Source organism: Alexandromys fortis, unplaced genomic scaffold, assembly GCF_014885135.2.
Source record: "Alexandromys fortis isolate MF-2015 unplaced genomic scaffold, M_Fortis_MF-2015_v1.1 scaffold_77, whole genome shotgun sequence".
Lineage (NCBI taxonomy): Eukaryota > Metazoa > Chordata > Mammalia > Rodentia > Cricetidae > Alexandromys > Alexandromys fortis.
This window is the reverse complement of record NW_026067967.1, coordinates 8,483,338-8,506,264: the sequence shown is the minus strand read 5'-3', so window position 1 is coordinate 8,506,264 and position 22,927 is coordinate 8,483,338. Positions and strand designations below refer to the sequence as shown.

The following is a 22,927-nucleotide window of genomic DNA, read 5'->3' as shown; positions in this document are numbered from 1 at the left end:
GGAGTAGATCAGCCTGCCCCAGATCACAAAGCTTCTGAGAGGCAGAGATCAGTGTCGAACTGAAAGGAAGCAGTCAAGAACAGGTTTTCACTTCTGTTTAGGTGTGTGGTAACACTAATTGACAGAGAAGGGAAGATCAAGGGAGGACTAACTTGGGGTCTATATGAGGCAGCTGTGGGGAATTAAGAACTCTGTTAAAGAGACACTGGTTCTGAAATGTCTCCCACACATCCCAACAGATTACAGTAGGAGTCTGGATACAGAAATCCGAAGCTTTGCTCTTACTAACCCTTGCAACTCTCTAAGTCTTTTAGGCTTTAATGGCATTAATTTCTTCCAGCTTTTCTTCTATCTCTAGTATCTTTTTTCCTGTCCTTTCATTTCCCTTAAAGTTAATATTCCCTAGGATCCATTCTTGACTTTTCCTTCTACCTTATCTTTTGGCTGTACATCCAAGTCAAGAACTTCCAAATAACCCTATATGTTCTAATAGATATGGTACCCCTAAGACCTGTAACTTCAGCCCATATTTCTTCCTTGAGTTACAGATCTCCACAGTCACAGCACATCTGCTTACTTGGCTAACTCACAGTACTTGGAACTTACATGGCCTAAACTGAATTAATTATACTTCTTCCCTGACTCTAAGAATCTTAAATCCATATTAAATCTTTCCCCTACTTAAAATGGAACTTAGTGTGTCTGGAGTCCTCTCAAACAAGAAGAAAAATGCAAGAACATGGGTCTATCTCCAAGGAGCCCGAAACTCGGCTCAGTACTGGGCTATGTGTCTTCAGTGTGCACCTCTCAAGTTGCTGTTCCCCTCTGCCACTGTCTTGTCATTTTGTCAGAGGGGCTCATGCAGCAAATGGACCCAGTGGCCACTGAGAAGCCTGGGCAGATCAAAGGGAGGGGACAGTGAGGTCAAGGTACTATTTCCCTGAGTCTTACAATTCATCTTCATATTCTTGATACACAACATGACTTGATTTCTGAAACTATAGAGGGGATATATTGGGAAAGTATGGAGAAATCAAAGAAAACAGAAGTAAAACCCCAATGAAGAGACCATTGTAACATGCACACTCTGGGAACCAATAAACACACGGGAGGTATACATTCTGGGAGAGCCAGAGTTCTCAATCTGTTTCCAATGCCTGGTTTTGTTCCTCAGTGTTGAGAACATACCAAGCACATATTATTCAAATAAAATAAAACTTATAAAATAGGCAAAGATTAGGCGTCCAAGGCTTACCTTGTATCCATTGTCCTCTTTGCGGTTGTGAGATGCGGTAATCATCACACCTGCAACTGCTTTGAGCTCCTGCACTGCATATGGCTGGAAAAATAAAAAAATACCAGAGCAGCATTTTTCCACTTTACTTGCTAGATATTCATACATTTTACATGAACGTTACTTGGTTAAATAATGCAGGAGGATACTTAGGTATCAATAATTTAAGGTCTTATCAGCTCCAGGTTTGATGGGTAAGGTCCATTTCTAATACATGCAGCTCAACAACCACCCAGTTATCACCTTGAATGGTCTTCCCTACCAATCTCATTTTGCTTATTGGTATAACAACTTCCTATTCTTTTGTTATACAATAATATTTAGTAAATACTATATGACAGATACTTTATTGGAATGGAGATATGAACGGAAAATATAATCACAAATAGTTGGGAGATGGAAATAAATTTATCAACTATCTATCCATCACATTTTACTGAGTTTTGTCTGACATCACATGGTGATTAGGTAGAAGATTCAAAAGTCTAACACAAGACTTTTGACTTTTAATTTGAAGATCCTCACATACACTCTGTGCCTCCATGTCATGTGACAACTCACCCTTCTCTCTCCCAGGCTGTGTGTTCTCTTTCTCTCTATGGTAACTACTGTTTCTCTTCCTTGGATGCTTCCCTACAGCTTCCACCATCGTACTGACTGCTCTCCACGACCACAGGAGGTAGGGGTGAGAGGGGAGGGGAAGGGTGTGCATAGACGTTTCAGGTCTGATCACGCTAGTCTAATTCCTTGACACAATTCCAGAAACCATTTAAGCTCACACTTAGTCAAGGAGGACAACCTCTGATGTGAGTGGGAACTGGCAACTCGATGGTACAGTCTTAGATCTCTGAATATCTCTGCTACTGGAGCTGATAGATGCGTGTGAGACAAACACTCTACCATTGAGCTTCAGCTCTAGCTCCTTTCTAGTTTTTTTATTCTCTGGTGCTACCTTTATTGATATACTTTAGAGTAAAAAGCAATTCCTTCAATTCTTTAAGTTGCTCAATAAATTTCCAAAATCTCAATAGAATAATCTATAGATATTCATTTCTTAATGATTTGATAAAGCTTGCACATAAACTGTCTAGACTTGTTATTTTAAATTTGAGAATACTTTTAAAAATACCAATTCAACTTATTGGATAATTATAGTTATTCAAGTTTACTATTCCTTGTAAGATGATGTATCAACTGTTATTCCAAGAAATTGGCTAATTCATCTAAATTTGCACATTTACTTAAATTACACAGTTAAAAAATACTGATTATCTTCATTTCTATTGTATTTATTACACACTCATTTTGTTTGTGTTATAGTGGCATTTCTTTTGTATTTTAATAAATAAAGCTTGCCTGAAGATCAAAAAAGTAAAACAGTCACAGTAGCCAGCCTTACAGACCAGGCAGCAATAACACACACCTTTAATCCCAGTAGCCAAACTAGCTTGTCATAGAAACGGGCGGTAGTGGTGCACACCCTTAATACCAGAACTAGAGAGGATTGTAAAATGGGAGGGGCAGCTCTCAGTCTCAGTCTCATTCTGAGATTTCTGAAGGCAGAATTGCCATTTTGGACTGAGGGAGAGGTAAGAGTCAGTGGCTGGCTATTTTACTTTTCTGATCTTTGGGGAAGCTTTATTTAATAAAATACAAGTGAAATGCCACTACACTGTGTCTTGTATCTTTAACACTCATTCTACTGTTTTCTTAATAAAATTTTAATTACATTTATTTATTTATTTGGTGGTGGGGCATTCGTGCCATGGCCTATGTGTGGGGACAGAGGAGAACTTGCAGGACTTGGCTTTCTACTTCTACCATGTGGGCCCCAGGGACTGACCTCACGTTGTCAAGCTTGGCATCTAGAGCCACCTCTCCAGGCCAGCTCCGTCTTGTTACTATTTTAAGTACTTATTTCTTTCTCCTACTTTTATGATTTCATTATTTTTACTCTACTTTAGCAAAAATATATTATGACAACATAAGCTCAGTATCTTAACAACCTTTTTTTTTGCTAATGCATTCATTAAACTTACAAATTTCCCTCCCTAAAAGTAGGGCTTAGTTCTCCCTCCTAAGTTTTATTGTTTGTTGTTTTCATTTCTGCTCAGGTTCTTTGTTTTGCGCTGTCAATATGCTCACAATCCACTACCTCATTTCTGTCAATAGCACCAATCTCCTAACGCTCAAACTTGAGACTGTGAACATCAGTTATAACTGTAACATAGTAACTAGGACATCATCTATATGTAATGTGCACTATATGTAATGTGGCTGGTGCATCTTTGGTCCAAATCACTATGTATATAATAATCCATCAGACCAGTGACCAGTCACATCAGTCTTTCAAAGTCTGTCGGTGACAAGCCTGTTGGTCACTGTCTGTTTTTCAGCTCTCACACAGAAATGCACAAAACCCACCTCAATCTATCAGTAGTGTGTTCAAATCTCTCTGTCATTTTTGTCCTGATGAATCAATTTCCGGTTAAAAGCATCTCACCATAAGCAGCTTGTACAGATCAAGCTCAAAGGGAAAACTATCTTCCTCCTTCTAGCTGGACTTTCATTGGATTGGACATTCAATACTTAGAACCATAGGTATGGCAAAGATTTGACTCCTAATTGTCTTAAGAAACCCCCAGAAGGGCAGCCAGCTGAGTCATCACTATCACCACATACTTACTACGAAAGGTGTAGGAACGTATCTCGAGAAAAGGTAAACAGGAACATCTTTAGCAAGCAACACTGCAGCAGTGAGTTTAGCAAGCCTAAAACAAACAAATTTCACTTAGTCCTTCCCGTAATTTTAATGAACCAACCTTTCCCATAGCAAATATCTCATAATGGAATTATTCTAAATTTTGAAACAAGATCTTCGGTAGTAGCCAAAGCTGGTTGGAACTGTTTCCTAGGCTTGCCTCAAACTCACACTCCTGCCTCAGTCTCCCTTATGTTCTTACCACCACTGATCATTTAGGCTTAATGCTCCAACTGGAAACTGTTAAATAAGGTTTGTCTGTTTGCTTAAGAGGCTAGGGTTGTTGCTTAGTGGTAGCACACTGGCTTAGTGTGTACAAGGCCCTAGCTTCATCCCCAGACATACATACACAAAAATAAAAAAACCTGACAAGACTGGAGGACAGTGAAGCAAATAAACTCCGTATGTATAATTATCCCCTTAAAGAAGTACCAAGACTATCAATTTATAAAAAGATACTAAGGCAGGATTGTAAGAGAACAGAAACTTCATAATTACTCCTAATCGATACCTATACAAAAATGTATAAACTGACATTCTGTGAAATTGAATTTGCAATATTTTAAGGTTATTTTTACACTTCTATAAAATCTAAAGCTTATCTCTGAAGTGCTTTTTTTTTTTTTACTTCTATTTCAGCTAAAATTGTTCTCAGGGTTCAGAAACACAACAAGCATTAGCGTGAGATCACATTTCTGCATGAAGGTCTCTTATTTCAGAACTCTCGCCACTAGAAAAAAATTAAGTATTTTACCCTTATTCCAATGCGACCTTTGCAATAATTAACACCGTACCTCTGGCTGCTGCAGCTGCTGGTTACTTGACCCCGAGTGTCGTACCCAACAACAAAGCCTCGCTGCTTGAAGTCTGAAAAACACCTCTCCAGATATTTGTACATCCCCTGCAGCAAACAAACAAGATTAACTCCTCTTACAAAGTTCCACTGTAAGTGTCCCCCACCCTGCCCACTCCACACCCCCTTTCCACACTGAGGATGAACTGAGGGTTCAAACAGGCAAGTGCATTACCACTGAGCTGCATCCCAGCCTCGATATCTGCATTTTACAACTTAAAAGTGTCCTGTTTTTGTTTAGTGTGCTGCTAATAGATCAGAACTGACTTTGGTACAGCCATGCTTACTAACGTGGGAGCTATACTGCTCAATCCACACATGTGAGGTGACAATCATTTCTCAGATTTTCAAACACCTTTAATACTACAGAAATGTCAACTTAGTAACCACAACTCCAATACGATACATAACACATGAGGGAGAGGGGAAAGGCAGGAAAAGAGGGTCAGTGTGGGAAGCGGGGTGTGCCAGAGAGAACATTCCGAGTCAGGGAGATTGTTTTATTTCAAGGCTCCAGAGGACAGAATTTTTACCATCTCACTTTGTAGTCCTGGCTGGCCTGGAACTTGCTATGTAGCCCAGGTTGGCCTCAAACCCAGACAGTTCCATCAGCTCCAGTCTCCCCCTCCCCTGGGTGCTGAAACTAAAGGTGTGCACCATACCCAGCCAAAAGAACTCTTCAGGAGAAGGGCTGTGACCTTGTAGATCAGTGGTTCTCAACCTTCCTAATGCTGCAACCCCCAGCATATCCTTCAGCCATAAAATTATTTTCACTGCTACTTCATGACTGTAATTTTGCTACTGTTATGAACTGTACTATAAATATCTGATATGCAGGATATCTGATATGTGACCCCTGTGAAAGGGTTGTTTGACCCCACCAAAGGAGTCAATGAACCACAGGTTGAAAACTGCTGTTGTAGATACAAAATGTTTTCCAATTTAACTCCTGGGCAAAACAAAAGATCAAAATTGGTCTGCCCTTTATGTTTAAAAGAGGACCTTCCTGAACAAAATAGTTTATTTTTTTAAAAGAAGGTCACTACCTTATTTATAAAGTAAAATAACAAAGTGAGAAAAGTACATATATAATACTTTGTAATACTTGCCTGTGTTGACTGTATTACTGTAAGGTCATTAATGTAGCAAAACCCTGCCCCCATGGCAGATCGAAGTCCTGCTGTCCCAAAAGTCATTCGGCAACAAAGACGGTCACGCAGTTCCTTGTTCATGCCATTCCGCAAGAGATTTTCAATCTGCTCTTTCGTTTTGGGATTCTGTTTTAAAAGAAAGAAAAGAAAAAAGCAGATCTAATCAGGAATATAATATGCTAATACTAAGCCTGTCTGAGGTCCCAAAATGTAGACTTGTATTAACTATACTAATATATATATATATTTATATATTTTTAAATGGTATATATAATTTATTAAAAATTCTTCCAATAACTGAGTTCCCAGAAGAGTCAGGCCCTACTAATGGTGATTTACATATGTCTACTTTTCTATAATCTTAATTTTTCTTCTCTTTTTTGATTTTTTTTTTGAGACAGGGTCTCTCCATGTAGCCCTAGCTGTCCTGAAACTCGCTCTGTAAACCAGGCTGGCCTTGAACTCACAGAGATCCACTTGTCTCTGCCTTCCAAGTGCTGGGATTAAAGGTGTGTGCCACTACTTTCTGGTTTATAATCTTAAATTTAAAAGCTATGAATAAAATGTCAAGGAACATCTCTGTCAGGATACCTCTGCTTCCTGACTGTGCATGCAATACAGACACTTCCTTCTCCTGCCTTCATGCTTTCTCTGCCATGATGAACGGTCCCCTCAAACTGTAAGCTAAAATAAAAGTCTTCCTTAAGTTGCTACTTGTCAGGTATTTGGTCACAGCAATGAGGAAAGTAATTAATATAGTGCCTATTTTGTAATTCCTATACAGCTTGAATCTACTAAGGAATATTCTAGGAGTGGACCTGACAACTTGGGATCAGAGATGAGAAAATAGATATTAAATAACACAGTATCAGAATTAACAACCCCAAGTCCTGCTATCACTACTCATTAAAGGGGGCCCATGCACACAATTCTTCCATAGTTCAGTACGTCTAAAGTTACAAAACTTTAAATGCTATTCTTAAATATTAGTCAGAGATTTGTGCTTGAACGACAAATATCATGTTAATAAACCAATAAAGAATTTTTAATTTACATCTGAACAGAAGTTGAAATAGGAAACTGCCATCTGAAAACCTGAAGGGTGAACACAGCTGACATTTACTTCTGAGGGTCAGCCAGCATGGAGATCCATTTCCAGAGTCCTGGAGCAGAGCAGGGACCCAGTCAGATGACTTCTATTTTTTTTTTTTTTTTTGTTTTTGTTTTTTTGAGACAGGGTTTCTCTGTGGTTTTGGAGCCTGTCCTGGAACTAGCTCTTGTAGACCAGGCTGGTCTCAAACTCACAGAGATCCGCCTGCCTCTGCCTCCCGAGTGCTGGGATTAAAGGCGCGCGCCACCACCGCCCAGCCAGATGACTTCTTATTAGCTTCAAATTATAATTATGTTTAAGGAGCATTTCCCTATGTAAAGAATCCATGTATAATTCTAAACTAAATTTACCCATCTTTTAAAAAATTCACCCAAATTAGCATTATTAAGTTGGCTTAGATAAAAAGTTAGAGATAGATGGCTATATTCATCATATGAAACAAAATTTATTTGAAAAAGTTACTAGAAGAAATAAATCCAGGAAATGAAAATGTTAACTAAACCAAGACTAGAAATTAAGTTCTGAAATACACCTTTGTTATCACTTAGGCATAATATTGGGTAGGGAAAGATTGAAACCGTAAGTCTTCTGGGCTTAAGTAGCTCACTGGCAGGGTGCTTGCTTAGTGCACAAGGTCCCAGGTTTGATTCCTACCAGCGTAAAAAACAAGAATGGGGCTAGAGAGATGGTTCAGCAGTTAAGAGTACTGGTTGCTCTTGCAGAAGACCCAGGTTCAATTCCCAGCATCCACATGGCAGCTCACAACCATCTGCAACTCCAGTTCCAAGGCATCTGGTATTCTCTTCTGGCCGTCTTGGACACCAGGCATGCTTGTGGCACAGAGACATTTATGTAGGTAAAACACCCATACACATAAAAGAGTAAAATAATTAAAACTAACCAAATAATAATACTTATTTATCATGCACATACTATGCGCCACACATAGAAAAGACTATTGGTAGTCTGAGGACTTTAAACATGCAGTGCAGTAGAAAGGTAAGTAAAAGGGCAGTTTCCACAGAGACTATGCACAGGTCCTGGGTGATGTAGCCATATTTGGCCTGTTATTAAGGTAGGGTGAACTGAGGAAAGAGAACTGAAGGAAGTAATATCTGATCTGATAAGTGAACTGAATTGTTGGAGGAGGAGGAGGAGGAGGAGGAGGAGGAGGAGGGGGAGGAGGGGGAGGATGGGGAACAGGCCGCAAGTAGAAACATAACAATTTCAGTATTGGATTTCCTGAGTTTGAAGTGATAGCCACACTCAGCACATCACCCCCACTGTCTACCTACTAGCCTGGCTCTTCACAGTAACTCAGGAAATGCAATTAAATCAAGATACCATTTCCATCTGGAGATGAAAATGGTTTCTTGATTGAATTTTAAGAGTTTTAAAGAGCAGTGCTAGGGAGGAAGAGAGAATTTACGATGGCTGGATAATAACTGACTCCAACTGAGAGGCCCAAACCAACCATCATTTATTGTCCTTCAGCTTCTATGGGCAGAAGTCTGAGGCTTCTGTTGAAAGACTCAAAGATCTGGCTGCTGGAATCACCTCCAGGCTTGCCTGCCAAGTGTTTGGCAGTGATGCTATGCTGGCTGGGACTCCGTAGGCTGTCACATGGGACATCTGCCGCAGGCACTCCTTGTAGCCTGGGCTTCCTCACAAGCCTGGGTTCTAGGGTGAGTGTCCTAAAAGCCAACCAGGTAGCAGTTGTCCTGCCTTTCCTGTCTAGACCTGGAAATCAAGCAGCTTTGCTTTCAATGTTGCTGTTATTTCTTGAGGCTGCGACAGACTCATGACAAAGACTCACCTAGGTTCTAGGAGAGGAAACAAAGATCTTAACTTTTAACTAAGGAGTGTCAAAGTCATGCAGAAAGTCAAAGAATGTGAAATAATGTAAATTACTCCAGCTACTATTGAAAGATACAACTTACACAAAGGGATTATAAAACCCCAAACTTAAAAATCTGAAATACTGCTTAGCCCAAGAATTTGGGATAAAGAATATCTCTTGATCCATATATTAGTTAGGATTTCTGTTTCTGTTGCTGTGAAGAGATACCATGACCATGACAACTCTTATAAAGGAAAACATTTCACTGGGTGGCTTACAGTTTCAGAGGTTTAGTTCATTATTATCGTGGTGGGACATGGCATGAGGCAGACATGTTGATAGAGAAGGAGCTGAGGGTGGAGAAGGAGCTACAAGTTGATCCACAGGCAAGTTAACTACATATTCTACAGAAAATTGGTTAAATAAAAATGTAACACAGGGCTAGACAGGCAGGCTTAGTAAGATGAGGATCTCAGTTTGATCCAGGCATCACTGTAAAAAGCTGGTCTTGGTAGCATGCAATTTTAATCCCAGTGATGGGGAGGAGGAGACAGGAATCATTGGGGCTCGATGGTCTAGCCTATCCTAACAGGTCAGCTTCAGGCCAATGGGAGACCCTGTTTCACAGGTAGTGGATAACATTCCTGAGGACAACACTCAAGGTCATCCTCTGACCACCAAATGCACATGTACCTACAACACCCTAAAACACACATGTACCTACAAATCTGAACAAGCACACACATGTACATACACACACAAATAAAGTATAACAGTACATTCAAATATCACATCCAAAATCTTATTAAATTTTAATGATATATGAAACATTCAGGACATCTCAAGAGAGGAAAATTCATAAGCCATATATGTAATGATTCCAGGTTTGTAAAACATACATATATGCAAAAATACAACAAAAAATATGACTGTTCTTTATTAAGGGTCTTACTCTTCTCTTTCCTTGTTCCAGGTAATGCAATTAGGTGTAGTTAGGGAGAAGACTTCGACAGCTTACATGAATCCCTAAGTTCATCTGTGGCCTGGTATTATTCATCACTTTAGGAAATTTCACAGTTATAATCTCTTCCAATACTGCTGCTGGCCCACTTTTTCCTCTCCTTAGGTGGCTTCAATCCAATGGATCTGAGAACTTTCCATTATATTATTCCCAGGCATCATACCCATACTTTCTCTCATCACCCATTCTATTACTCTATGCTTCATCCAGAATACTTCCCACTGCCTATCTTGTAGACTTCTAATTCTCTAACTCTGAGTACTACTCGATCTGTGCACTGAAATTCTTAGTTTTGATTACTGTATTATTTCAGAGTCAGAACTTAAATTTTAAAAAATATAAGCTTTTGCATTATTTTCACTTCTCTGCCTAATTTTTAATTTTCTCCTTTTGACCTCTCAGAATTGGCAATCTGTTATTTTAAAGTCTGCATATCATAATTTACAATAAGTACCTCTACATGTCAGTTCACAGTACATTTGTTTCTGTGGATAACTGTTTATGTTGACCTGTTTCTTTACGGGCCTGGTTAACTGACTCTACACTGGATATTATATTTGCAACGTTATTAATAGGAACAAATTGAGGACTGTAAGGAAGGCATTTACTACTGAAGCCAAGTACTACAGCCGCAACCCAAGCACACGAGAGATACAGACATTCTGAATGATCAGCAATTCAAGGTCATTTCTGGCCTAGTGTCTCTTTCTCTAGTTATGTGTCTAGGTGTAGTAAGTTCTCCTCTACGGTTCTGGTACCATTCATGCCTGCTTCCATACTTCTCACCATTAAGGTCGCTGACTCTAATCCTGTAAGCTCAAATTAAAGACTTTATAAGTTACACTGATTAAAGTGTTTACCACAGCAATGTATGAGCAACCAAGACCACATGACTTGATCAAATCTCTGTTTTCCAGCACCACTTGTCTATTTAACTGGTGAACTGAGACAGATCGTATAGTTTAGTCTGGTGGGATTACTAAAATTCCAGTTTACAGTGTCTTTCCCAATATCCATCAGTTCTCCCCTACTCTGGCTATAAACTGAATATTCATGACTTAATTTAACTCTGCCACTATTTACCCAGCATGAGATTAGATCTTAAAAACTAAAGGGTTTAGTCCACAGCACCGCCCCACTTTGGAATGCCCAGTATAAATTCTGTGCTACTACTCAGACTTCTAAATGAAGGATTGAGTTCTCATTGACCAGCTCATCACATTCAAAACTTTTCTAGAATGCCTCACAAAACTCAAGAGAATGGTTTAGCTTACCAGCTTATTATAAGACAATGCAGGAAGAGCCAAATGAAGAGATGAATAGGCGAGATGTGGGGGAAGGAGGATGGAGCACCTGTTCTCTAGCTAGCAGTCAGCCGAGGACTTCAGACCCAGGTTTAAGAGTTGTTACACAGCCCGATTTCTAGTCCTGACCTCCCTTCACCAGCGGCCAGCAGTTAGCGAGAGGCAGAAAGTCCAACTGGTCATTCTGGTTACCAGCCTATTCCAAGGCTGTCCAGGGGCTCCACCTAACCATAAACTCAGATGTGATCAAAGGGGTTGTTATGAATAACCAAGGACACTTCAATAACTCAGGAAATTCCAAAGGTTTTAGGAACACTATGCTAAGAACTGGGGACAAAACCAGACATATTTCTCATAACGTAATACCCCATGACAGCAAATCTGAAGCCAATAAATATACATCTGTATGTTTTTGTATATGTACACATATATGTATATATCTTAGACTACAAAGAATAGAAAAGAACTCCTGGTTCTTTAATGGATGGCTATAATTAAAAAACAGAAAATAAAAAGGAAAAAAGCCCTACTTAAGATATAAAGCAAGAAAAATGACACAAAAATGATAGCATATTTTTTAAGACGAAATTATTTGTCATACATACATACATATCCTGAAAATCTGGAATTAGTGTTGGGCTTCTGGATCAATATATAAAAGTTAATCACATTTCTATATTTCAGCAAAAGGAATTTTAAATATCATTAAAAAAAAATCATGACCATTAGCTTCCTATCAAGCCACGTAAATCCCAGCCATATCTGAGTAGCTCGGCCTAGACTCAAACTTGCTTCATGGTTGAGGATGACCTTCAACTTCTGATCCACATACTTCCCTCTCCCAAGTGCTGGGATTACAGATATGCACCACTATGACTAGGTTCAGCCCTAACTGTTCTAAAAACTTCAAAGCTGCTCGGGGAGACTCCCAACCTGCCACAGACGCCTCAAATAGACTTTATTCCAATGGCAGGACCCACCAATATTGTCATATATATGACTGAGGCTTTTCTTTAGGAGATTTCCTTTCATCCATGATGGCTTCAGATAAGCTTCTACAGTTACTCTACATAACTTTACCCATAGTTGCCCCACCTCCTCCCAGATGCCCTAAATTCAGTCTGGAACGAGCACCTCCCAGGCATCCCATGGCAGGTAATGCATGCACATGTGTATAGTTGTATAAGCAGTGATCCCCTCACTCTCCTCTGAGCAGCCCAAATATCTCTCTTGTCCACTCACCTGCTGATACTACAGTTCTGGCTCCAGTAAAGCCTCATTTGACTACTGCTGCCTGCTTCTGATCTGTATCACAGGCTGAGCTTCTAATAGGGAGAGCAGACAACTCTTGGGCTCTCAGTCCCAAAGCAGCTAAGAGATGCCTGAAGACCACTGAGTTGAGACTAACTGCAGAAGAGCTAAGAAGGCAAGAAACGGATAAGAGCTGAGACTGCAGAAGGTCAAGGACTGTGAAGAGTCCCAGAGAAGAACTGCAAGACCCAAACACTAGCCCTGACCGCCAAGGAGATAAACATTAGGGCACTGAATACCAAAGCACTAAGCTCAAGGTGAAAGCACCAACTGTTGGGTTCTGAGCTACTTAGGAGCCTAGGCCAGTGGTTCTCAACCTTTCTAATGCTGCAACCCTTTAATACAGTTCCTCATGTTGTGGTGGCCTTTAGCCATAAAATTATTTTTGTTGCTACTTCATAACTATAATTTTGTTAGTGGTATAATGTAAATATCTGATATGTGATGCCCATAAACTCATAGGAAGTAACACTGTGAGGAGGTGTAGCCTTGTTGGAATAGGTGAAGTCTTGTGGGAGGAAGTGTGCCACTGTGGAGGTGGGCTATGAGGTCTCAAGTATGCTTAAGCCACGCCAGTGGGGAGTCCACTTCCTGTTGTCTTCATATCCAGATGTAGCTAGTACCATGTCTGCCTGCATGCTGCCATGTTCCCTGCCATGGTGATAATGGACTAAACCTCTGAAACTGTAAGCCGTCACCTCAATTAAATGTTTCCTTCATAAGGAAACATTGCCATGGTTATGGTGTCTCTTCACAGCAATAGGAACCCTAACTAAGACAATATCCAAAACTGTAAGTCCAAATAAATCTTTTTGTCTTTATAAGATGAGCAACCACAGTAATTTGTTATTGTGATGTAAAACTGACTAGCACAATTGGCATTCAGAGTTTTAAATCTTTTACTGCATAAAAATGAAATATTTCAAAGAAAAAAATGACATGAGAAAATTTTGTAGCAGGGGAAAACACATCAAGAGACTTTTCTAACAAGATAAGTTCTGGTTAGCTGAAAATCAAAATGCTTTAGTATCTGAGAAAATTTTTTCATTTACAATATTAGGGTCTCTGTACTCTTTGGGGCATTAAAATATGGCCACTTTCATACTTTGGTAAGATACAGCACTGTGATGTCTAATCTTGACAACTTGGGTTTGGGATCACCTAGAAAACACATCTTTGTGTCTGTTGGGCATTTCCTGAGAGATTTAACTAAGGAATGTGGACATCACCCATGGGCTGGAGTTCAAGACTAAATGAAAAGGAAGAGACACAAGCCTTTATCTGGGTACAAACGTGATGTGCCAGCTGCCTCGTTCCTGCTGTCTCCCGTGTCATGGAGAAATGTCAAAATAAGCTCTACTTCCTCAAGTTCCTTTAGTCATAATCTTGTCATAACAATGGAAAAAGTAACTAATACAAATGCTTATTCAATTATTCAGTTGAAAAGATCCTATACAGGATTCGTGGCAAAGCTCATGCTGAATCTCTGGCTCTTCTGCACCAGAATAAATTGCTTTCTATTAACTCCCAACAGCAGAGGGCAGCAGCCTCAGTACAAACTGGCAATTTCAATTGGTATTAGGAAGCCAGAAAGGATCATGAATCAAAGTACATAGGCCAAAACCCAAAGTCGTTGTATGACCTCTTCATGTGTAACAGTTTTCTCTGAGAGTGAAACATCCCACCCTGTAGGGAAACTCCTTAAGCAGGTGGGTAAAAAAATTAAAAACATTCCCTGAAACTGACCAGATTCCCTAGGCCCCTCCCTGCCATAGTAAGCAGAGTCTAGTGGCAAACTGCCAGACCAACTGCCTGGAAGATGCAGAAACCAGCCCCTGGAAGAGGTTTAGACCAACTGAGGCACCTAGAAGGAATGCTCCCCAGCAGGGGATTTGCAGGTTGCAGGCTGTGCGGTGTGCTTCAGGTTCCCAGATTTGTGAGCTGGGATGGGCTTGGGGATGCAGTTGTTTTTTGAATCATTTCTGCTTCTTTCTGTAAGTAACCCCAATAAAACTCATTGGTTCCACCAAGTTGGACTTTGGTGGTATCCGAACTTTGGTCTGTTATAGGGGTCCTATCTGGGGTGAGTATATCTCAGATACCCCAGATAGGGGTCTACTCTAAACCTTGTGTGTTTTGTCTCTCAAGAAGTTTTGCCACACAACACCTCTACATTTTGTTGCTCCATCAAAATGAAATGCTATCCACAACATGGATGAATAACGTGCTGATGTGTCAGTCACAAGAGACAAATACTGTGTGACTCTGCTCATATTATAGAAACAGAGAGTGGTGGTTTTCAGGGGAAAGAGGAAGGAACAAACAAGTTATTTAATGGGCATAGAGTGTCAGCCTAGCAAGATGAAAAATTCTGAAGGTCTGTTCTACAAGAATGTGAATATTTTTATAAAAACTAATGAACTATATACATCCATAAAAATGATCAAGATCGTTACTTGCATGCATTTTCCACCATAATTAAAAAAATTAAATACTATGTTCTATCTTCTGGTTAACCATCAAAAGAGAATATAATTACTAGGTCAGATGCTCTGAATAGTATTTACTTTAGACTCTTTTGGCACACCCTTGTGCTACCTGAAAAGAACTCACAGTTTCTTACTTAAGCTTCATCAATTAATTATTGAAAATCATCAGGTCATGTTTTAATGTGTTTCATTTTTGGTCAATAATTTACTTAGGTCTTTCTTTTTTTTTTTTTTTAAGCTTAGGGTGGCAAGCCTGCTAGGCAAGCACCACCATTAAGCTTCACCCTCAGCCCCATTTCCTTCCTTTTTGCTTTGGTCAGCCTAACCACTCTGCTTCTTTCCCTTCCTTCCTTTCTTCATAGGTGACTGCTTAATTGCTTTTCTGATGTTGATAGAAATGACATGCTATCTTTACCACACCACCAATACCTTAAAAAAACAAAAACCACTAAGACACAAACAATACATTCTATTACTTCTTGATGAACGCTGCGGATCTCCGCTAACTTAGCAGCCAGGATTTCTTGTTCCATGTCAAACATTTCTCTTATTTCTTCAACTTTAATGTGTGTGTTTGGTAGAGGGGGATCCCTTTTTTCCTTTCATTTCCTAGAGCTCATTCTTGTTTTCAGTTGATTTTTCACACTATCTTTTCTTATTTGCTGATGAAATAATTCTCTATTTTTAGTTTATAATTTTGAGGTTCCTATGTTCTCCACTGTATCTCTTTTTATACATGTACCTACTGCTTTATCTTGTTGTTCATATGAACTATTTTCTTCATATAGATTAATACTTAGTTATTAAAGGCCACAGATTTTCCTGGGAAGTTGGCATGAGCTTTCTCTGTTTCATATGCACAGTATGTTTTCTGCCAATATCTTCTTAACTAGAAGAGTCAGTTGGGATTTCTATGTCTGAAAGTTACTGTTCTGTGGATTTTATTTACACAGATTAAACTATTTAATTTTTCAAAAGAATAACTATAGAACTATTAATATAACTATAAAATTTGGAATGTGATACAGTCTAAATGTGGCCTGTACCCCAAGGCTTCCCATATCAAAGGCTTGCTCCTCAGTGTGGAGGTACTGAGGTAGTAGAACCTTTTAAGAGTTGGGTCCTAGTGGGAGGTAACAGGGTCACCACTAGAGACATTTCCTTAGGGGTTTGTGGATGAGTTCTAACAAGAATAAGCTGTAATTTACAGAAGAGAAGAGAAGAGGTTAAGAGGAGAGAATTTTAAAAGCAAGGCTTACCCCTCCCTGCTCTCTGGCTTTCTGCCTCACCGTGTAATCCTTTTTACAGTGGCTGTGCTGTCAGGGGTCTAATAGAGGCCAAACAAACGTGGCTACTGATCTCGTACAATTCTTTAAACTTTACCCAGGCTCAGGTACTTACCATAGCAATGCAAGACCGACTTATCAAGGAGATATGGGGAATTCACTCACAGCCTTTTTGTTTTGGCCAATTTGTTAAAAAAAATATTCTATTCTTAAACATCTGAAAATCGCTGGGTTAGATTGAGGCCCTTTATTTCCTTTTCCAGGCTCTTTATAAGCCTAACCTATCTTCATATTCTACTCTTTCTTAATACAGACCAATGTTCTACTTACTATTTCTTCAGCTGCCATGGTAAATTCCTGCCTCCACTCTGGTGTCAACATATATGACCTTTGCTGTTGCTTTTTAATCAGCAGAGCAGCTCTGCCCTGGTTCCCCATTCCCCTTCCCCATCTACCCATCCAGGCTTTAACAGAGCTTAGTATCGTATATATGATTAATTACAGAGTTAAATTCACATCAGAACAGAATCGACAGACAGTTGTGAGGCTAAGGAACCTGGACGTGAGGCGAGAACTGCTGGTCTGTAATTTGACAAGGCATGACAGCACCAAATGAATGAAACAGGAAGGTGTGGCCTTACCTAGAGCAGAGGACGGCAGACTGGTGGTAGTTATCTGTGCACAACTGATAGGAGGGCCTCCTTGATCCCTGGACTTACTGGGTTATAGTAGAAGCACAGCCCCATATAGAGATGGATGCATTTACATGTTACAAGCTGATGTGGTTACATGTTATATATTTGACTCCTTGTGATTTGGCTTCATGATGGCCAAAAATCTTTGAATTTGGTTTCCCTATGGTGTATCTACCAAATGCCTGGATTAGAAACAAATCTATTTGATTATTACATCTATAACATAAACCATAAGTTAATAAAATTGTGTTCTTAAATCAATCACCAATATCTATGACCCTGATGTTAGTGAACTCATTTTAAGACTAGGGAAGCTAACATACTAAACAAAAGTCTGAATACTAGTAGGAGGTCAGATCCAAGTCCCTACTGAAGCTAGACAAGAAAGAGTATAAACCAAGAGTCTCAACTCACTCTGTTCAGGCTGGCATGATATCACTATGCAGCCCAGACTGGCCTCAAACTCGTAAACTGATCCACCTGGGTCAGCCTCCTAAGTGCTGAGATTATAGGTAAGAATTACCATGCTGGTGATTCTTGCACTATTTCTTTTTCTTTTTTTCCCAAACATGTCGTGATTTTAATTAGCAGCATGCTATGTGTTAGAAATTATTTTAAGAAAAGCAATCATCTTTCTCATGTAGTATTTTTTAAAAATAAATTCTTTCTCTTGCATGCCAAATTACTTTGATGAAATTTCAACACATATTTTTATGTGAATATTGTTATTGGTCACAATTATATGGCTAATTTTGCTACTCATAAATAGAAACTGGGTATTCAGGACCCTGAGAACAAATGATTCTCATGTAACTTATGGTAAACTGTCAGAATACATCATTACATACACCCTTACTTGCTGAAGGCCATTAAAGATATACTAAAGCACTTCTTCATATACCTTTCCAAAGACTTCTTGGTACCCTAAGCTCTGGCTTAGGCTCAAGTCTTAGTCTTCCTTCTCCATCTTAGCAAATCTGAATGTTAACTAAAAATTCAACATAAATAACATCTTTTTTTTCTTTTTTATCGAGACCTTTCAATGTACACCAAGCCACCAAGACTAAAATTAATAATGTTGGTGACTATGGCAAATAGCAAATTACCCTGAGACCAATTTCTAACTTATTACATGCCTCATCAGCCTTCCAGAATCAGCAGCATTATCAGGACTCCTTAATTGTATTAATCAGGAGTTGAGCTCAGACTCTTTGCACTGAAAGGCTACATGTACTGTTCAGGTAAAATGAAATACTTGATTTCATTTTGTACTCTAAATTTCAGTGGCCTAGGACTTAGCCTAGCTTACTGAAGTATCAATCTACAGAAGATAAACATTTGTGTCTCGATAAAAGCATTATCCCCCATTAAGAGAGAGAGATCAATAATATATAATTACTAAAATTATTTAAGTCTGTTCTTCTGTTAAGGTACTTATTACTTGTCCTTTATATTTTATTTGGGAGCCTTTGTCTTACTTCCTTTTAGTTCATTGAGGTCTACATTTATTTCATCTTTCTCCTGCAGGCTTTCCCTGTTCTTTTCATGTGCATTCCATGATCTCATAAAGTCTTCTTTGAAGCCAGGAGGAGGTGGTGGTGCACACCTTTAATTCAAGCACACAGGAGGCAGAGGCAGGTGTATCTCTGTGAGTTCAAGGTCAGTCTGTGCTACAAGAGCTAGTTCCAGGACAGCCAGGGATACACAGAGAAATCCTGTCATGGAGAAAAAAAAAGTCTTCTTTGACTGCCCCACCCCACAGATCACTCTCACTTTTGAACTCCCATAAGAACTGAATGCCTGCAACTTCTTTTATTGCTACTGTAACTATTGTATCATTTTTATATGCATTTAACAGTTCTTGAGTATTTCTATGTCTCAGCACTACCTGGGCATAGCTCAGATAATAAGCATTAATTCATTCAACCAGGACATTCATTAGGGAAAACATTGTCAAAGCTGATACTGAAAGAGAAAAGAGTCTATTTTAGTGTGGTCCACAGATCAGCCACACTGAGATCAATCCCCTGGAAGCTCACTAAGGCTGCCTGTCAGGCCCCACCCTAGTTGTCTAGTCAGAAACTGCCTTTCAGGATTCCCAGGTGATCTGTTAGCACTGTTCAGGTTTAAGAAACACTTGCTCAGACTCTACAAGAATGAGTAGAATATTTAAGATATAACTCCAAATAACTTCATTGTAATTGCTTGTTTGTTGGGCTTCCTTATCTACTAACTGAAGGCTTGCTGAGGGCAAGAACTCTTCTATCTTTCTCACCACCAGCATTTCCTGACCGGCCTAGACATTCAGCATTTTTCTCCTTCTTGAACGCATAAATGACTGGGAGAAAAAAAAATAAACTGTTTCAGAAAGCTAATTTAGGTAGTTCTTTTGTATAACACAATCTCACATATTGCCATACAAACCCCTTAATCCAATTATTAACCAGTTTTACAATGTGCAGCTTTCTCCATTTTAGCAGCCGTATCACATGAACTTGATAAAGCAAACACCTGATTATCCTCCTGTCCTCTGAGAGAGCTTCCAGGGGCTTCTTTTACAAGTGAAAAGGCTGCGTTTTAATTCCAGCTTTCACCAATCTGCCCCATGTGCCCGCACAAGGAGAGGGAGAGGGCAGTAAAAATGGTATGGCAGGGCAATTCTGAATTTATAAATATATGGTCAGAATCTGCCTTTTAAGATTCCCAGATGATCTTTGGAACGTCTTGGGAAGTAATGGTGTAGACCATTATGTATGTATATGACCACGATTGGTTGAACAGAATACTTCAGGAAATAACTACCAGCAGAGGAATTAAATAAGATGAGAACCCTTGTCATTTTCAAGAGCAAACGGTGATACCAGAAAATAGAGTGAAACAGAACAGCGATTTCCCAGCGACAGAGGGTGGCAACACACCACCAGACCAACACCAAAGCAGATAGTGGTTAGTAACGTCCAAGAGACGTACCAGGAGCCACTTTCAGGTTCTGCAAAGAAGAAAGTCAAGGGAGAAAGGGGAAAGGAAATGGATGCAGAGTAACAACGATGAGGATGATGCGGATGAAGTATTTTTGAGAATGAGAGCTGACACACACTGGAAGGAGAGGGTGATAAGGGAGCAGGTTGCAGTGAAGCCCTATTGCAAAAGGAAGCTACTGCAGACGTCCCTGCCCAGCCCAGACCTCCCGAGGGAGGCAGCCCCTGCATAGGTGAGAGGCATCGCCCAACTCCGCTAGCCCTGCGGTGGCCGGAGCCACCTCCCCCGGAGTCTGCAAAGCCCTGGGTGGGTGCCGGAAAGGGCGGACTGTGAAAGGGTGGGCAGGAAACGGGGGCGGATGCTCGGGTGACCAGGTACCCACCTTGTCCCACCGCAGCCACTGCCCGATGGCCGTGTCCAGCTGGGGGTCCCCGGTGAGGTAGGAAGCGTGGAGCAGGTTGGAGTTCAGGTCACCCTCTGCGTTCTCAGCCATGGCAGACACACGGGTGTGCGGGCCCGAGGGGCGGGTGAAGACACCGAGTCAGGGGGGCTCCGGGTGCGCTCACCAGGGTCCAGACGCCCCCTCCTCGCCGAAGGGCATCGGAGACCAACCGCAAGGCGTTCGGTCAGCGCCAGTCCCTGCCGCAGCTCCAGCGAATCGGGAGAGAAGGCGGAGACTGTCACCCGCCTCCCCGGCAGAGCAGCTCCGGATCTCTGCTCGAACTGACTGAGGCGGGCGTGAGGCGAGAGAACAACAACAGTCCCAGATGTCTGGGTCGCCGCCTTCGCCCGCGCCGCCTTAGGCCCCGCCCCCGCGCCTTAGGCCCCGCCCCCGCCCGCTCCCGCCGCTCCGAGTGCCCGAGGCGTGGGGCGCGCGCCCGGAGCCTCCGCAGCGGCGTAGACTGCCCGCCGAGGCAACGGTGCACAGCTGGCTTTATTTTTTTTAACGCCATTCCCAGCTGTCTCTCCCGTGTTACCCGCCCCACACTCGCACGTGCGTCTCCACCTGGTGTCCCTGTCGCCTCTAGCAGCCCGCCTCTGCCTCTGCTCTCCCTAGGAGATCCCCCGGCGCGCGCAGGCCCCACCCTCTTTGCCTGGGGGCTCCGTCTTGCTGGGGGGGGGGGGGGGGGGGGGGGGGGGGGGGGGGGGGGGGAAGAGAGACCGAGGTGGCGCGCGTGAAGCCTCACGGGAGTTGTAGTCTTTCCTTTTTCCCCCGAGCTCGGAACCCCCGACGCTTCCCTTGGCTTCTTAGTTGGGCAGCGGGGCAGTAGTTCCCTGATTTAAGGTAAAAAAGGAATGTCGTGAGGAGCAACTTGTATGTATTTGGTGCATGCCAGTTGACGAGTTGTTTTCTGTCATTTCATCCATCCTGTGAGCTATGTGGTAGGTATAGTCCATTCCACTTTACACAGGCAAACCGAATTTTCTAAGCAATAGCGTTCCGGGAGAAATGAGTGAGGGTTCCAACTTGTCACAGCACCTCAGATGGCAGTTGCTTTTGCTCAGATGCAACAGCAGAGTAGAGGTGGGAAGAACAAAATGTCTGGAAAATAGGAATGTTGTCAGAAGGATGGGTCAGCAATTTAACCCTATTTTAAGGACGAACAAACATCATAAAATGCATAAACCACCCGGCGGTGGTGGCGCACGCCTTTAATCCCAGGACTCGGGAGGCAGAGGCAGGCGGTTCTCCGTGAGTTGGAGGACAGCCTGGTCTAGAGCTAGTTCCAGGACCTGGGAAATAACCGTGTGTCCAAGAAAGAAATTAATTGTCCGCTATTATCAGAATTGGTATCCATAACAAATATTAAATATCCACTGTATGTTAAGAATTATGATAGTTGGGCTAAAAAGGTGGCTCAGCTGTTAAAGGCCAGGCTCACAATCAAGACAAGAATTACTGTAGGAGCTGATGCTACAAGAATGTAAATAATTATTTGAAATAAAGACTGGGGTCAGAGCAATGTTTCAGCTGTTAAAGCTAGGCTCACAACCAAAATGCCAAGAAATAAAATCTAGAGAGATAGGATATGTGCAAGATGTTTATTTCATGATCAAGAGTAAATGCTTGCTGTGAAGAGTGGGAGTGAATTTGTCTGAAGTAGTCAACAGAAGCATCAAGCAGGAGGGACCTGCATTGAGATTTCAAGAACAGAAAATAAATAAGTTGAGAAAAAAGTAGGGGGCATTTCAACCCCATTGATCAGTGATTCTCAAGTCCTACTAGGAGACTGTTTAAAATATACGTTATGCTAGTGGACATAATTCCCAGAGATTCTGAATTTGGGTAAGGACTTGATAGCACCATAAAAATGTCTATTGAAGTGACCAAGATGGTCATAATTAAGGTACACATTAGGACATATGTGTTGGCATTCTCTGGGAGATTATTAAGAAATGCAAATCTTCATTATTCATCGAAGTTCTACTAGCGCATATTTGATTTGAGGAAGTCTGGTTATTCATATTTAAATATTGTAAGTAGTAGGGTTCTTGGAGAATGGCTCATCTTCAGTTTACAAGGAAGCCCAACGACATAGGCTGTGATACATTGGTGAAGGAGCAAACTGGCTACAGGACAGATGAACTTATCAGTGAGAATGAGGGCAAACAAGAAAGAAAAAGAGTTTCATTCTACCATGTTCCTTTATCCAGGCTGGCCACATTTAGGCTGGGTTTTCCTGCTTTAGATAATCCAATCAAGGAAGTTTCTCACAGGAGTGCCCAATAGCCTATGTTCTATTGGACTCCAAATGCAGTCAAGTTGACAACCAAGAGGAGCTATCACAAACCATCCCCTCTAAAACTTCAACAGGTGGTCGCAGTAAATAC

General features: G+C 41.0%; 1 protein-coding gene across 1 annotated transcript in view; it reads right to left on the bottom strand.

Moving 5' to 3' along the window:
• The window catches only part of Pgm2l1 (phosphoglucomutase 2 like 1), a 34,382-nt gene extending 13,213 nt beyond the window's left edge, over positions 1–21,169 (bottom strand). The window contains exons 1-6 of the mRNA XM_050154418.1: positions 21,102–21,169; positions 20,478–20,822; positions 6,018–6,185; positions 4,850–4,956; positions 3,981–4,065; positions 1,256–1,339 (exon numbers count right to left, since the gene is read on the bottom strand). Of these exons, the coding sequence (XP_050010375.1) occupies positions 1,256–1,339; positions 3,981–4,065; positions 4,850–4,956; positions 6,018–6,185; positions 20,478–20,588 (555 nt within the window). The 5' untranslated portion in view covers positions 20,589–20,822; positions 21,102–21,169. The remainder of the gene's footprint in view (positions 1–1,255; positions 1,340–3,980; positions 4,066–4,849; positions 4,957–6,017; positions 6,186–20,477; positions 20,823–21,101) is intronic.
• Positions 21,170–22,927: the final 1,758 nt, after the last annotated feature.